This window comes from Vulpes vulpes, chromosome 6 (genome assembly GCF_048418805.1).
Source record: "Vulpes vulpes isolate BD-2025 chromosome 6, VulVul3, whole genome shotgun sequence".
NCBI classification, from domain to species: domain Eukaryota; kingdom Metazoa; phylum Chordata; class Mammalia; order Carnivora; family Canidae; genus Vulpes; species Vulpes vulpes.
In genome coordinates this window covers 29,042,392-29,055,551 of record NC_132785.1, presented here as the reverse complement: position 1 = coordinate 29,055,551, position 13,160 = coordinate 29,042,392, and the positions used below count along the sequence as shown (strand labels likewise).

The 13,160-nt window shown below is 36.5% G+C and overlaps 1 protein-coding gene across 9 annotated transcripts in view; it reads left to right on the top strand.

Moving 5' to 3' along the window:
- Positions 1–13,160, top strand: part of TBC1D4 (TBC1 domain family member 4) — a 177,757-nt gene that overhangs the window by 146,984 nt on the left and 17,613 nt on the right. For 5 of the 9 annotated variants that reach the window (XM_072760707.1, XM_072760705.1, XM_072760703.1 and 2 more), the window contains 3 exons: positions 5,226–5,392; positions 7,424–7,633; positions 10,325–10,483. In XM_072760707.1, the coding sequence (XP_072616808.1) occupies positions 5,226–5,392; positions 7,424–7,633; positions 10,325–10,483 (536 nt within the window). The remainder of the gene's footprint in view (positions 1–5,225; positions 5,393–7,423; positions 7,634–10,324; positions 10,484–13,160) is intronic. The other 4 variants (XM_072760708.1, XM_072760706.1, XM_072760704.1 and 1 more) reach the window with 1 other exon arrangement.

Here is a 13,160-nt window from a genome sequence, read left to right as displayed (position 1 = left end):
ATGGTTAGATTGAGCCCCAGGGATGTTTTAGATCTTGCTTGATATTATTTTCTTCATTTCAGGTTTTAAGGATGTGAGTAAGCAAATGAGCTAGCTGTTCAGAGATAGTGTAAATTCCAATGCAAAGAACTTGATCTTTTAAAAATTTGCCATTCATTGTAGAGTTTAGGAAATAAAACACTTTGTTTTTCTCATTCTTTTTTTTTTTTAACACATTGTGCCACTGATTGATCTATGATTCACAGTTCAGATTCTATATATTGCCTTCCACTACAATAGTTCAATGTCAATTTTATTTAATTTGTAAAGATTTTCCATAGAATGATAGAATTATTCCCAGTTGAAAGCCAGGACTTAGATAAACTATTAGTGTACCTGATGGGATTATGAGTTAAATTGTACTAGCAAGCCTGTGGAAAAAGCTAAAGTTTGATCACTATGTTGTTCCATAAGGTTTTCTTGAGGCATTTACAAAGAGAAAGTTTTTTCAGGTTTCTGTCACATGGTTGCTATCACAGTAATCAAGTCTTGTTTCTATCTTGAGTTGTAAAAGGTTGTGATTTAGATATAGCTTTAGTCGGTGTTAGTCACTTGTTTGGACTTTATGATGCTAGTAGTTCTAGATGGGTTGGAGGGGTTGGAGGATGGGGGGCTGCTCAGCAGAACAACACTTCTGTAAAACCGGTCCTGGCCTAGGAGTTCAGCTTTGGGGAGAGTGTATCTGTGTTGCCTCCAGGGGTAGGGCAGGGGTGGAGGGAATAAAATATGATTGCAACCTTAAAGTTGAGTCCCTGTGACTGGTCACCAAGACACCTTAATTAATAGACTATCCAGCAAATTAATTGTTATGAAAGCAGACCAGTATGTATTAAAAATTCTGCATTAACACAAGAAGTATAATGTTAATTTAATAGTTGATGTGGTGAAGGTTCCAATGGCTTGGCCAAGATGTATCAAAAAATTATCTTAAAGCTGTGTGGGAGGGTTTATATCATATTCATAGCTTTGGATGCATGCTTTGTCCAGAAGGTCTTGGAAATGCCTCCCAGCCTATGGGGTGATAACACGTAAGAGAGGGTATTTCCTCCCCTTATAAAGCTCTCATTGACTCTTTTCCTATTGTGGTTCTTAATTGGAAGAATGATAAGACCAGTAATAGGAAATACATATAGAATACACCAATACAAAAATATGTGGGAATTCTCTACATTGTATTTCCTTCCTAGTTGTTCATTTTTAATGTCATAAATTTTCAATAGAGGTAATTCTGGCACAAAATACTATTCCCGAATATGTCTCTTGGGAAGCAGTTTAATGATGCGCATGTTGATGTTCCAAAATGCAAAAGTAGGAGGGAAAAAGACTATATGAAAAAAATGGTTATTATTTGTCTTGTCATTTAAAAAAATGTAAAGATAATGAATACACCAAATATGTATAGTCCACCATATTATAGTGTGTTTTGTATTTGATCCTGTTATTTAAAAAAAGTATTTGATTTTGGAATGGAGTTATTTCAGAAACAAAAAAGACATGAGACATTTACATAAATGAACAAACACCTAATACTTTGAAGTTATTTCTCTGCTGAAACATATGACTTTATCTATTTAAAAAAAATGGAAAAAGGAATACTGACTGAAAGACTTAATGCTAGTTAGAGACTGATTTTTTTTCACCAGAAACACACAAGGTACTCAGGTTCCTAACAGCTTTAGTTTTACAGTCCAATTAGTGCTTTGTCTGAACTAAAGCAGAGTATTTACATCGGCATGATGAACTGCCGTGCCTACGTGTCTGGATTCTGGAGTGCCTGAGTTTGAATCCTGGCTCCCCATTTACTATCAGTGGAACTGTGGACAAGTTACCTAGATCTCCGTTTTCTCATTAAAAATGTGAATAGGGGATCCCTGGGTGGCGCAGCGGTTTAGCGCCTGCCTTTGGCCCAGGGCGCGGTCCTGGAGACCCAGGATCGAGTCCCACATCGGGCTCCCGGTGCATGGCGCCTGCTTCTCCCTCTGCCTGTGTCTCTGCCTCTCTCTCTCTCTCTCTGTGACTATAATACATAAATAAATAAAAATTAAAAAAAAATGTGAATAGAAATAACACCTACCCCATAACGTTTTTGTGACGATAAAATGAGTTCATACTTGTAAAATGCCTAGGACAGTGGCATCACCACCTTAGGAAAGTCAGATTGCTGACCAAATGTAAATCAAAAGGTAAGCTGTGGTAAGTTGCTTTATATGTATTGACTGTGAAACCCTTATCTGGACTCTGACTTCTGCATACATGACTTCTCTAACTAAATGAAGCAGGGCAGCTTTTGCCTTATCTCAGCCACCAACCTGCTTTTTCAGGATACCCTGTTTTAGTGCAAGATGAAGGATCAATGGTCTGTTATATTAAGTTCTTTTCAGTGTATTATTATCTTATATTTTGCCTATTACTTTTTGGCTTGTAAATTCTGACTTAAATTCCTGACATAGGAAGAAAATGTGTCCATTGGCAATTTATTTAGATTATAGGATATAAAATTTTAGATGTTATGAGACTTTCAAATATGTAACAGGCTAATGTGAGGGTACTTTATGGTCCTGTTTTATACCCTTTCCCCCCAAAAGCACATATTTTAGAGACAATAATGATAGGAGTCCTTTCAGTTGTATTTTTAGTTAATTGGAAGGTGATTTTTACAAGATGTTTTAATTCCATCATTAAATTATAAAAGTTTCAGAATCCTTTGGTTTAGTTTACTCTGGTTTGTTTGTTAGGGCTGCTAAAAAAAAGTCAAGAGGAATTATGGAATGTTTACCCCAAGAGGCATACTGAAATAGGTACATTTACAGAAGTCTTTCATTAAGCTTTCTAGCCTTAAATTATAAATTTAGATGCCCTTATAGAAGACAAGAATAATACTTAATTGGAAAAAGATGCCTTAAGTTGTTTATTAACACTGCTGTCATTGTCAGTACCTACCAGTGCCATCCACAGCTCAGTCTGTACTTTTGGAAAACAGAGCTGTTAGAACTTTAAGCCAGAAAGACTTAAACATCATGCTACCAACACAGGGTTCTTAAAAGGTATTCTTTTATTTATTCCTGGCATGTTAGTCTAGCCAATATGATTTTTTCTGTCCATTTTACTTAGCCCTCTGAGTTAATGTTTCATGTGGTTTTACAATATTAATTTATTCAGTGGATATTTGCTAAGTGCTTACTATTATTTGCCAGTAACTATACCAGGAGCTAGACATACATCCATGAATACTGCGCATTTAGCAACTAACTGCTGGTAAGATAGTGTTACAAAAATGAAGATACAGAGTACTTCAAGAGTGTTTATCGGGATATGACTATTATTTATAGAACGCTTGAATCACAGTTTCCAAAAGGGAAATACTTGAGTTAATTCTTTCCAAAGTGAAAGTAAAGATGAATGAATTTATTCAGTATTATAGGGAGTTTTGAAGCATGGACACATATTGGGGCTATAATTTTATCTAGGATACATAACAAAGGGGTTTGACTTTATTGAGATGTATTTATCAGCTACTTTCTGAAGTATCATATTATGACACTTGCTAACTGTACAGCAGCTTTTTAAAAAAAGATTTTATTTATTTATTCATGAGAGACACAGAGAGAGAGACAGAGACACAGGCAGGAGAAGCAGGCTCCCTGCAGGGAGCCTGATACAGTACTCCATCCCAGGACCCTGGGATCATGACCTGAGCTGAAGGCAGATGCTTAACCACTGAGCCACCCGGGCATCCCTGTGCAGCAGCTTCGTAACATTAGTTTAGCTGATCCAGAAGCAATGCTTCCAGGAAGATCAGGATTAGAGATAACTGGACTACCTGATGTCTATGAGTATGTAAAATGAATAAAACCATGACAGGCAGGTGCTGCATTCCTCTCCTGACTTAAGTACTGACTCTTCTTAACTCCATCAAAAGTCCTGTATTTTTACTTGGTGGTATCACCACCTGTAAATATTGTTATCTTTATCATTTTCTCAGGAAAGCTCAGAGGCTTTGAAACTTAATATTACCACTACTAGCAGTCACAATTATTGCATGGAGTTCCAGCTGTTAACATAATTGGTGTCAGAAGTAAGTTTGAGGCATAATGACCTTTTACTGCAGAAAGGTGTAGCATAACTTAGAATGTTCTTTCCTAGGAAACGAAATTTTTATTTTTATTTCTATTTCTATTTATTCATTCATTCATTCATTCATTCATTCATTCATGAGAGACACACACACACACAGAGAGAGAGAGAGATGCAGAGGCAGAGGTAGAGGGAGAAGCAGGCTCCATGCAGGGAGTCCGATGTGGAACTCATTCCCAAGATTCCAGGATCACACCCTGGGCTGAAGGTGGCACTAAACCACTGAGCCACCCAGGCTTCCCGGAAAAGAAATTTTTAAAACAGACCAGCATTTCCAACATGTTTGTTTCATAAAGCAGTAATGTAGAAAGATGTTACACCTGAAACTCCCCCCAAATTATGGGGTCAAATGATTTAAATAAGTTCACTTATTTAAATTTTTGAAATTTACTTCATTCTTTGAGAGTCATAATACATACCAGCATAATACTGTCTCTGTGAAGTCCTGCTGTAAAGAAATGTTGCATACATTTTATCTGAACCTAGCCAATCTTATTGACCACAGTTTTTTTCCTTAATATATTACCTGATCATAATCCCAAGGATTTTCAGGTTACTTTCTGCCATGACCCAGATATTGGTGGCTAACAATTTGTGGACAGATCTTAACAGCCACAGGCAGTGAGAAGCTATCTTTCTCAGCTTATTCTGTAACAGTATAAGGAAAGCTCTTTATGAGCCATCTATGGAATATTTACATGTTTAGAATATACTTTTAAATTTTTTAGCAAATCATGAGTTAATTACTTAAGCAACCTTTGCTCCTCTGTATATATCCTTCAGTTCCTCAGGTTAGGACTTGAAATGGTTGGCTTCTATGGAATGAGTAGAAACAGGTGAGCTGTTCATGATGAGCTGTAGCTTGGATTGCATTTTTCCCTAGGATTTGGTGGCCTGGGCGACTAGTGTGGCTAGGGACCCATTACGCCATGTTGCCTGAGGCTTGTGCTTGCCAATGGCAGAACTTGTGAATGGCTTGTGCACCATATCATTGTGAAGAACCATGTCATGTAGTTCTCCTTACAAGTTATGTATTTTTTTGCTTTCCACAGTGATGGAGAGGGGAGAAAAAGGACCTCATCTACTTGCAGCAATGAGTCCCTAAACGCTGGAGGAACCCCTGTCACCCCTCGTCGAATCTCTTGGCGACAGCGTATTTTCCTCAGGGTTGCTTCTCCCATGAACAAATCTCCCTCAGCAATGCAGCAGGGTCTGTATGGTACATGCTAAAGAATTACTCCTTCCCAGTATCATAAACTAAAGAAAGGAATGCAATGCTTTGGGTACAAAGAGATTTAAGTGATTAGAGTAGAGAAATAACTTCTGTTTCCATATCTGATACAGTGGTTAACTTCTCAGTTATCATGAGAACATAATTAGACATTCAGTAAATGCTTGTTGCATGAGCGAGTGAATGAGTGAGTTTCCCAAACTGAGCACTATGATAGTGCTAGAAAAGCATAGATTTTTTTTATTAGAAAAGTAACCTATACTTTTACAAGAGTCACATATAAAAGTGACATAGAAATGTTCAATGATAGAGAAATGGATACAGATACACTAGGCAAATGTCAATCAAAAGACATTAGACCTTTTAGAAATTAAAACAAAGGCATCCAAAAGGGCAAAGTAAATATAACAATAAACAAAGATGAGATGAGAGCATGCATATTTAAAATAATAATAAAAATGATAATAATAAAAATGATGAGAGCATGCATAATTAGATAGCCTTGAAAGCTAGAAAGTAGATTTCATAGAATGTTAGGGAGAAATGAATCAGTAGCTCTCGTGGAATATTTTTAACATACTCATCTCTGAAAATTAAATACAGAGAAGGTAAATATAGACAATATTTGAGAAATACAATTCACCAAGCTTGATCTGATATTTATATAGAACCTTGCCCCCATAGGATTAAGTTCATTCATTTTTAGCACACATGGAACATTCCTTAAAGTTAATTAGGCATTTGGCTACAAAGGCAATTTAATTTAGTAAAACAATCATAAAGATTCGTACTATATTCTCTGATAACAGTGAAAAAAGAAAGGAATCAAGAATGAGAAGACAACTAAAATATTTCACATATTTGGAAACAAAACTACTAGAAACTAGAAGGAAGAAAATATGATGTTCAGTGCCTTACACATCAACATTGAGCGATATTTAGAGGGCATTTCTAAAATCAGGAAAGACAAGACTCAAATATACTAAGTATGCAAGAAGCTAGAAAAGGAACTACAGAGTACAATTTTTAAAAAATTATTTATTAAGGAGATAAATAATAAGAGTAAGGGCAGAAGTCCGTAAGGGAAAAAAACAAAAAAACAATAAAACAATAAAACAACTGACATTCCTGGAGAAAAAAATTAACTCTGCCTAGGGTGGCCAGAGAAAGCTTCACAGAAATGTTGGACATATTATATTTACACTCATTGCTGGGTGAAGCATGTTTCAGAAAGAGGAACTAGCAAAGGCCTGACATCATTGGAGAGAACTTTGGAGGTCAGAGAATTATGAGAAATTCGGCATGATGGGAGCAGAGAGTGGGAGGTAGAACCAGAGGCCAGAAAGGTTCCAGGAGGCCAGAGTCTAAGTCCATCTGTATGCTATTTGCAGTAGTTTAGACTTTGTGCTTTTAGATATAAGCAACCATAGAAATGTTTTAAGAGACACAATCATGTTTGTTAATAGGAAAATAATTGGCAGGAGTGCAAAAGATGTCCTGGAACAGAGGGAGAGCGTGGGGTCCAGGAATTGGGTAAGAGAACATTGCAGGAGCAAGCAGAGGTGCCGAGCCAAGACATGCCCAGTGTTGTTCAGCTGCTCTTCTCTTGCCGGTTTCTGTTGGTAGATGGAGACCTTTAGGACATCACTCTTACCTGCTCATGTAATCTTTTTGCTTTGCACAATCGGTGAATGTACAAAGATAAATTGCAGAAGTGTTGGGCTCTGGGGAATGCCATTTCACTTGAGAGCACCTATCTTATAGGTCACTTTGTGCAGAAAGAAGAAGTGGCGAAATTACATGTGCTTTCATTTCACTGAGAGAGGGAAATCTGGCAGGGGAATTTAGCTTAGTGAATTTACTTAAATCGTTAGTTCCAGAAATGCAGTTACTGGGAAAGTGGCTTTGTGAAAAGCTTTAAAGGTGGAAGATGGGATGAGAGAACACCAATTCTAGACAAAGCTTCCCGTAGTCGGGGTTACTACTCAGGAATGCCTCTCACTGTTTTCTTCTCTGCAGATGGACTGGACAGGAGCGAGCTGTTGCCATTGTCCCCTCTTGCTCCAACCATGGAGGAGGAACCGCTGGTTATATTCATGTCTGGGGAAGATGACCCAGAGAAGTCCGAGGAAAGAAAGAAAGCAGAAGAACTAAGGAGTTTGTGGAGAAAAGCCATACACCAACAAATCTTGTTGCTTCGAATGGAGAAAGAAAACCAGAAACTTGAAGGTTAGCCATTCAAACAGGGCTAAATGATAAGATCCTAGAATTGAAGGGCTTAGGCTAAAACCACCCCCAGGCTCCTCCACACTCATTCTCAGAATGTAAATACACTTCTCCTAGGATTTTACTGGTTATAATTGCTTAGTTTTATTTTGTGAGGTTGCTATGACATGGGAATTTTCAGCTTAAAATATTTGCCTTTTTGTTTAATAGATAAAACTTCAGATACCTTTAGAGTATAGTTGGGTAATACAGGATGTGTAGGTAGTGTGGAGTCAATGTATTTGATATGGCTGAAAGTTTAATATTATTGTGCATTACTTAGGAGAAAAACCCTTAAACATGAAAAAACACATTCTCTTCTTTTTAAATTGATTTTCAACTTTTAGGCTAATTGTATTCATAATAGGAGAAATGTGCCTATTTCAAATAAATTCTGTTTTGTACCCAGTTCAACTATCTAATTACCTGTTATCAAATCAAAGTTCCTATTTTTTTCCATTGTTGCTTTATACATTTTCTATTTAAAAAATCATATTCAAATCATTAAATTTGTAATTGGATAATTTACTCTATGTACTGTGCCATTTCTGTGCTTTATTGCTTAGTTTGTAAATACCAAATCCTTTAGAATGTGTTCCCCAACTTTGAAAGAATGATATTTATCCCACTATGAACCACGCAGAAGGAGATGTGCAGATGATACCAAAACTCAAAAAATGTATTAATGTTATTATATTTAGCAATTCACTTTACCTAAAAGGGGCTTGTTTTTCACATTTGTAAAATGAAAGATTCGGCTTAAGTAGGTCCTTTGACTTACAAGATTATTGGAAAATGTACAATCTAGGTTTTTCTCTGGCTTGCTTTTATTGTGTTGTCTACAAAAAGCTTTTTCAGTACAGGCATTCACATTTCTGTGTTCATCACCTATCTTAGGATTCCTCTTACCACACCTAATATTCAGTTTGGTTTTTAAATTGAACAATATTTAGTTTGCAGGGGGAACAGTGTATTTTCTTTATTATTGTTTTATTGGCGGAATGGAAAGTATATGAGGTTTTTAATAGCCCTAGGAAATTAATCTTCTTTTCTTTCAAATTAAAAACCAAATGAATTGCTATTGATAGAGATTTTAAAAGTTAGACGTGATAAATGGTATGCTCACTCGAGCATACATAGATTTTGAGAGGAACTGCATTCATATTCAAGATAAGACAAGAGGTGACGTTTAGCAGATATGATTAGAAACCTTTATTAGTCTATATTTCATTACTTAACTAACAAAGACAAAAATAGTTGAACTTATTAAAATGCTAGTCAATGGATAATCACTTATTGATGGTTTCTAATTTTTTGCCTAGTTAACCAGGTGAGGACAGATGTTGACTGCTCTTACTCAGCATTTTGTTCTCAGGGCCTGTGGCTGGTACATAGGTCTTGAATATTATTTTAAATGAATAATGATCTAGAGAAGGTTGCAGAGGGGAGAAAAGGAAATGTGCTTTGTTCATTGTAAACAAAAATCATTAGTAAAGTTAGATATAGGGTTATATTAATCATTAGCTTTAATGAACCCACTTCTTTAAAAAATATGATTATCATAGAGAAATATAAAGCATATATTGAGAAGCAAAGCTAAACTCTGCTAGAAAGCCATCTAGTGGTATCTGGGAGGAGTATTTCTGTAGTGAAACTTGGTTTTGATTATGTCTGGACTTTTAAGTAGAAACTTTTGGTGCCTTACTTCAATAGCTGTATTATAAGATACTTAAATTCTTTGAAATGGTTTCAGACACACTAAGTAAAGGGTAATACTCCTTCTGCTGTTGTTTTTGTGCTGTCGAGGACTTTGGATGCATGACAGATTTGTGTTGCAGAAGGTAAGGGGTTGAACACTGTGAGCTTGAATGAATACACATTGATCTGAGAAAGTCCTGTTCAATGTGATCCTAATAAAAGGAAAAATAGCTAAATGTTTTTTGTTTTCCCTTTTGGAATAAATTACTGAAGATAAAGAACACATTAAGATAGTAGTTGGCTTTTATAGGCCTTTTTAAAAATGAGCTCTAGGCTTATATTTTAGACCATCAAATGAGAGAGAATTCTGTACTATTTTTTAAAATGGTGGTAGTGTTAATTTCAGCAAAATGAATTTTCCTCTTTAAGATTATTAAAAATAAACACAGGGACACATGGCTTAGCATTTTTAAAGGCAGTATCAGTAACTCTGAAAATAGTTATAAAAATTGATCAGGTCATCATGGTCAAATATTTCTCTAATTAAGGTTAGCACGAGGTATTGTTTTCTTCTATATGTCATATATAAAATACTAATGGTGTTGAAAATGATGCAAGTTTTTGCTTCTGAGGCTATTACATTTGTCAAAAAAAAATTTAGTGTATAGCCTATCAAACATGGTTTGTAAAATGCCTAGCAGAGTTCCCATCTGTAAGATATGGAGTAAACCCTCCTTGGGAAGTCATTCGTAATATTTTTTTTTACATGAAATTACTCAAAGTTTGGAAACCTTTCATGTATCTTCAATTTTTTTAAGTTTACTTTTTGAATAGATGTTATTGGTGGATTCCTAAAATTCATTCAGTATGATTTATTTTTACAAATACAGCAAAATGTTAAAAATGGAGTGTTTTAAGAACTCACTGGTTTTACATAAATTCTTTTGTTTTTCTTAGCAAGCAGAGATGAACTCCAGTCCAGAAAAGTTAAACTGGACTATGAAGAAGTTGGTGTATGTCAGAAGGAAGTCTTAATAACCTGGGATAAGAAGTTGTTGAACTGCAGAGCCAAAATCAGATGTGACATGGAAGATATTCATATTTCTCTTAAAGAAGGTATTCTGGATATTTTTTTTTATTTGAGTATAATTGATCCACAGTGTTACGTTAGTTTCAGGTGGATCATCATAATCATCTTTTTTTTTTTTTTAAGATTTTTTATTCATTTAAGAGAGTGTGTGTGCACAAGCAAGAGCACGAGCAGGGCGGAGGGGCAGAGGGAGAGGGAGAAGCAGGCTCCCTGCTCAGCCCCACTGTGGGGCTCGATCCCTGGACCCTGGGATCATGACCTGAGTTGAAGGCAGATGCTTAACCAACTGAGCCACTCAGGTGCCCATGTAATAATATTTTCTAAAAAAAAAAAAAGTTTAGAGATGTTTTGATTGTGTAGCTCAGGCTTATGTGCTTTGCGTATAAAAATGGAAGTAATTTGCTTTGACTACAGTCAGTGACTCAATTGGGAAAAAAGTGCTAATGGAGAGACTGCCCCTGAGGAGTTAGCAGACACTTTTTCTATAGATTTTCCTGTCTTTTTCAACCTGCTGTTCTTAGCTCTACGTTGATTACCAAGGAACGAGTGAATGCATTGGTACAGGTCTTGGATCATATCCATAAAAATAATTTAGACTTACAGACTTGACTCATTTCCATCATTTGGTCAGAAATGTTTATATAAATATGTGTATATTTATATGTATATATATGTTTACCTACACAAATGTATACATAAACAGATTAATATTTTTATTAATCAGGGTTTTCCTTCTATCTGTACGTTCCTTTATTTTGGAAAAAAATGCTTTCATTTAGCTATTAAAACTACATTGTTGGGATCCCTGGGTGGCGCAGTGGTTTGGCGCCTGCCTTTGGCCCAGGGCGCGATCCTGGAGACCCGGGATTGAGTCCCACGTCGGGCTCCCGGTGCATGGAGCCTGCTTCTCCCTCTGCCTGTGTCTCTGCCTCTCTCCCTTTCTCTGTGACTATCATAAAAAAAATAAATAAATAAATAAAACTACATTGTTGCTCTGCCATGTAAAATGACTGATATTTAAACATCTTAAATTTAACATTAAAACTAGCATGTATTTGAGGTGCATTTCTGTGATCCAGATATTAAAATGTGAATCTCCGTGGCCTGCTTAAACTGAGTATAAAATAAAAATCCTAAAATAGCCAAAGAAATCTGATAATGGATTTTGTTTTAAAAGCTTATGTGTAATGTATGAAACTGTTACATAGTTTAAATGAAGTTGAGATTAATTTTGTAAGATGCTACATTTACAAGCCTAATATATTGTTTTTTTTTTCCTTGAAGATATGGAAGTCCTAAAGATTCTTATTGACTGCATTATTTGGGACACAGTAGTCGTTAATAGAATGTGTGTGAATGGTTGATCACACTATTTGTTGGTATGACTTTTAAAGATTTTTTAGAGGTGCTCATCTTTCCATTTTAAACTTTTTTAAAAAAATTTTTATTTATTTGAGAGAGAGCACATGCATGAGCGGTAGGAGGGTCAGAGGGGGAGAATCTCAGGCAGGCTCAGCTTGTTGTATCATGTGCTCCAGAGTGGCTGAACTACTCTGGGGTCCAGTGTATGTCCCAGATTGTTTCCTGCATGGAATGCTCCAGTTCTCCTTGCATTCCTTCTTCCCTACCTCTCTACTTGCTCCCCATTTCCCATCATTCCTTTATTTCCACCCCCACCCCCCACTCTTACTTTCTCTCCCCATTCCTTGCCTACAAGGGCACTCAAACTTTCTTCTTCCTGAGGGATTGCTGCCCACACTCCCAGCCTGGAGAATTCTGTTATCTTTTCGCTCTCAATTCAAATACCATTTCTTCAGTAATAGCATGCCCTTTCCTTTCTTCCACTAAAACAAATTCATTTCCCGCTATTATTTTTCTCACAATTCTTTCCCTTTAACTGTGCTTATCATAATTTGTAATTTTGTATTTATGTATATATTTGTTTAATGTTTTTCTCACCCCACCCCACATACCTAGCACCTAAGAAGCATTTTGTGCAAATTATTTACTAAATGGCTACATGGGGCAGCCTGGGTGGCTCAGCGGTTTAGCGCCACCTTCAGCCCAGGGCCTGATCCTGGAGACCTGGGATCCAGTCCCACGTCAGGCTCCCTGCATGGAGCCTGCTTCTCCCTCTGCCTGTGTCTCTGCTTCTCTCCCTCTCTCTCCTCTCTCTGTGTCTCTCATGAATAAATAAATAAATAAAAATTTAAAAAAGAACAAACAGGCACATGGATGGATGAACAAATGAATGAGACTAATTCCTGAGAATGGATTTATTCATCTACCAGGAATGAAGTATCCTCAGTACCATTCTCTATATTTTGCTACATGTTAGATGTTCAACAAATACTTGTTTAGCTGAAGTGAGTTGCCTTCTTGCAGAAGGTGAAAATAACCGTAGGCTTCTTTTACTTAGCGTATGGTGTAGGATGGGAGGTAATGTCCTGAAGAAGGCAGTTTGGAGGTATATTGTGGAGGACCTTATATATTATGTCAGTGAGCCTGAGTTGTACCTTTTGGACAATAATACTTTTGGTTTATGCAAATAATGGTGCTGAAGTTCAAAAAGATTAGTGCCATGAAACCTTCCTTAATCAGCTGGGAACTCAGAAACCTATTCCCTGTGCAGTTTATATGAATTGAAAATACTTTGTGAGGTAGGACACCCGCACTGTACAGAATTGTGTTCTGTCCCTCCCA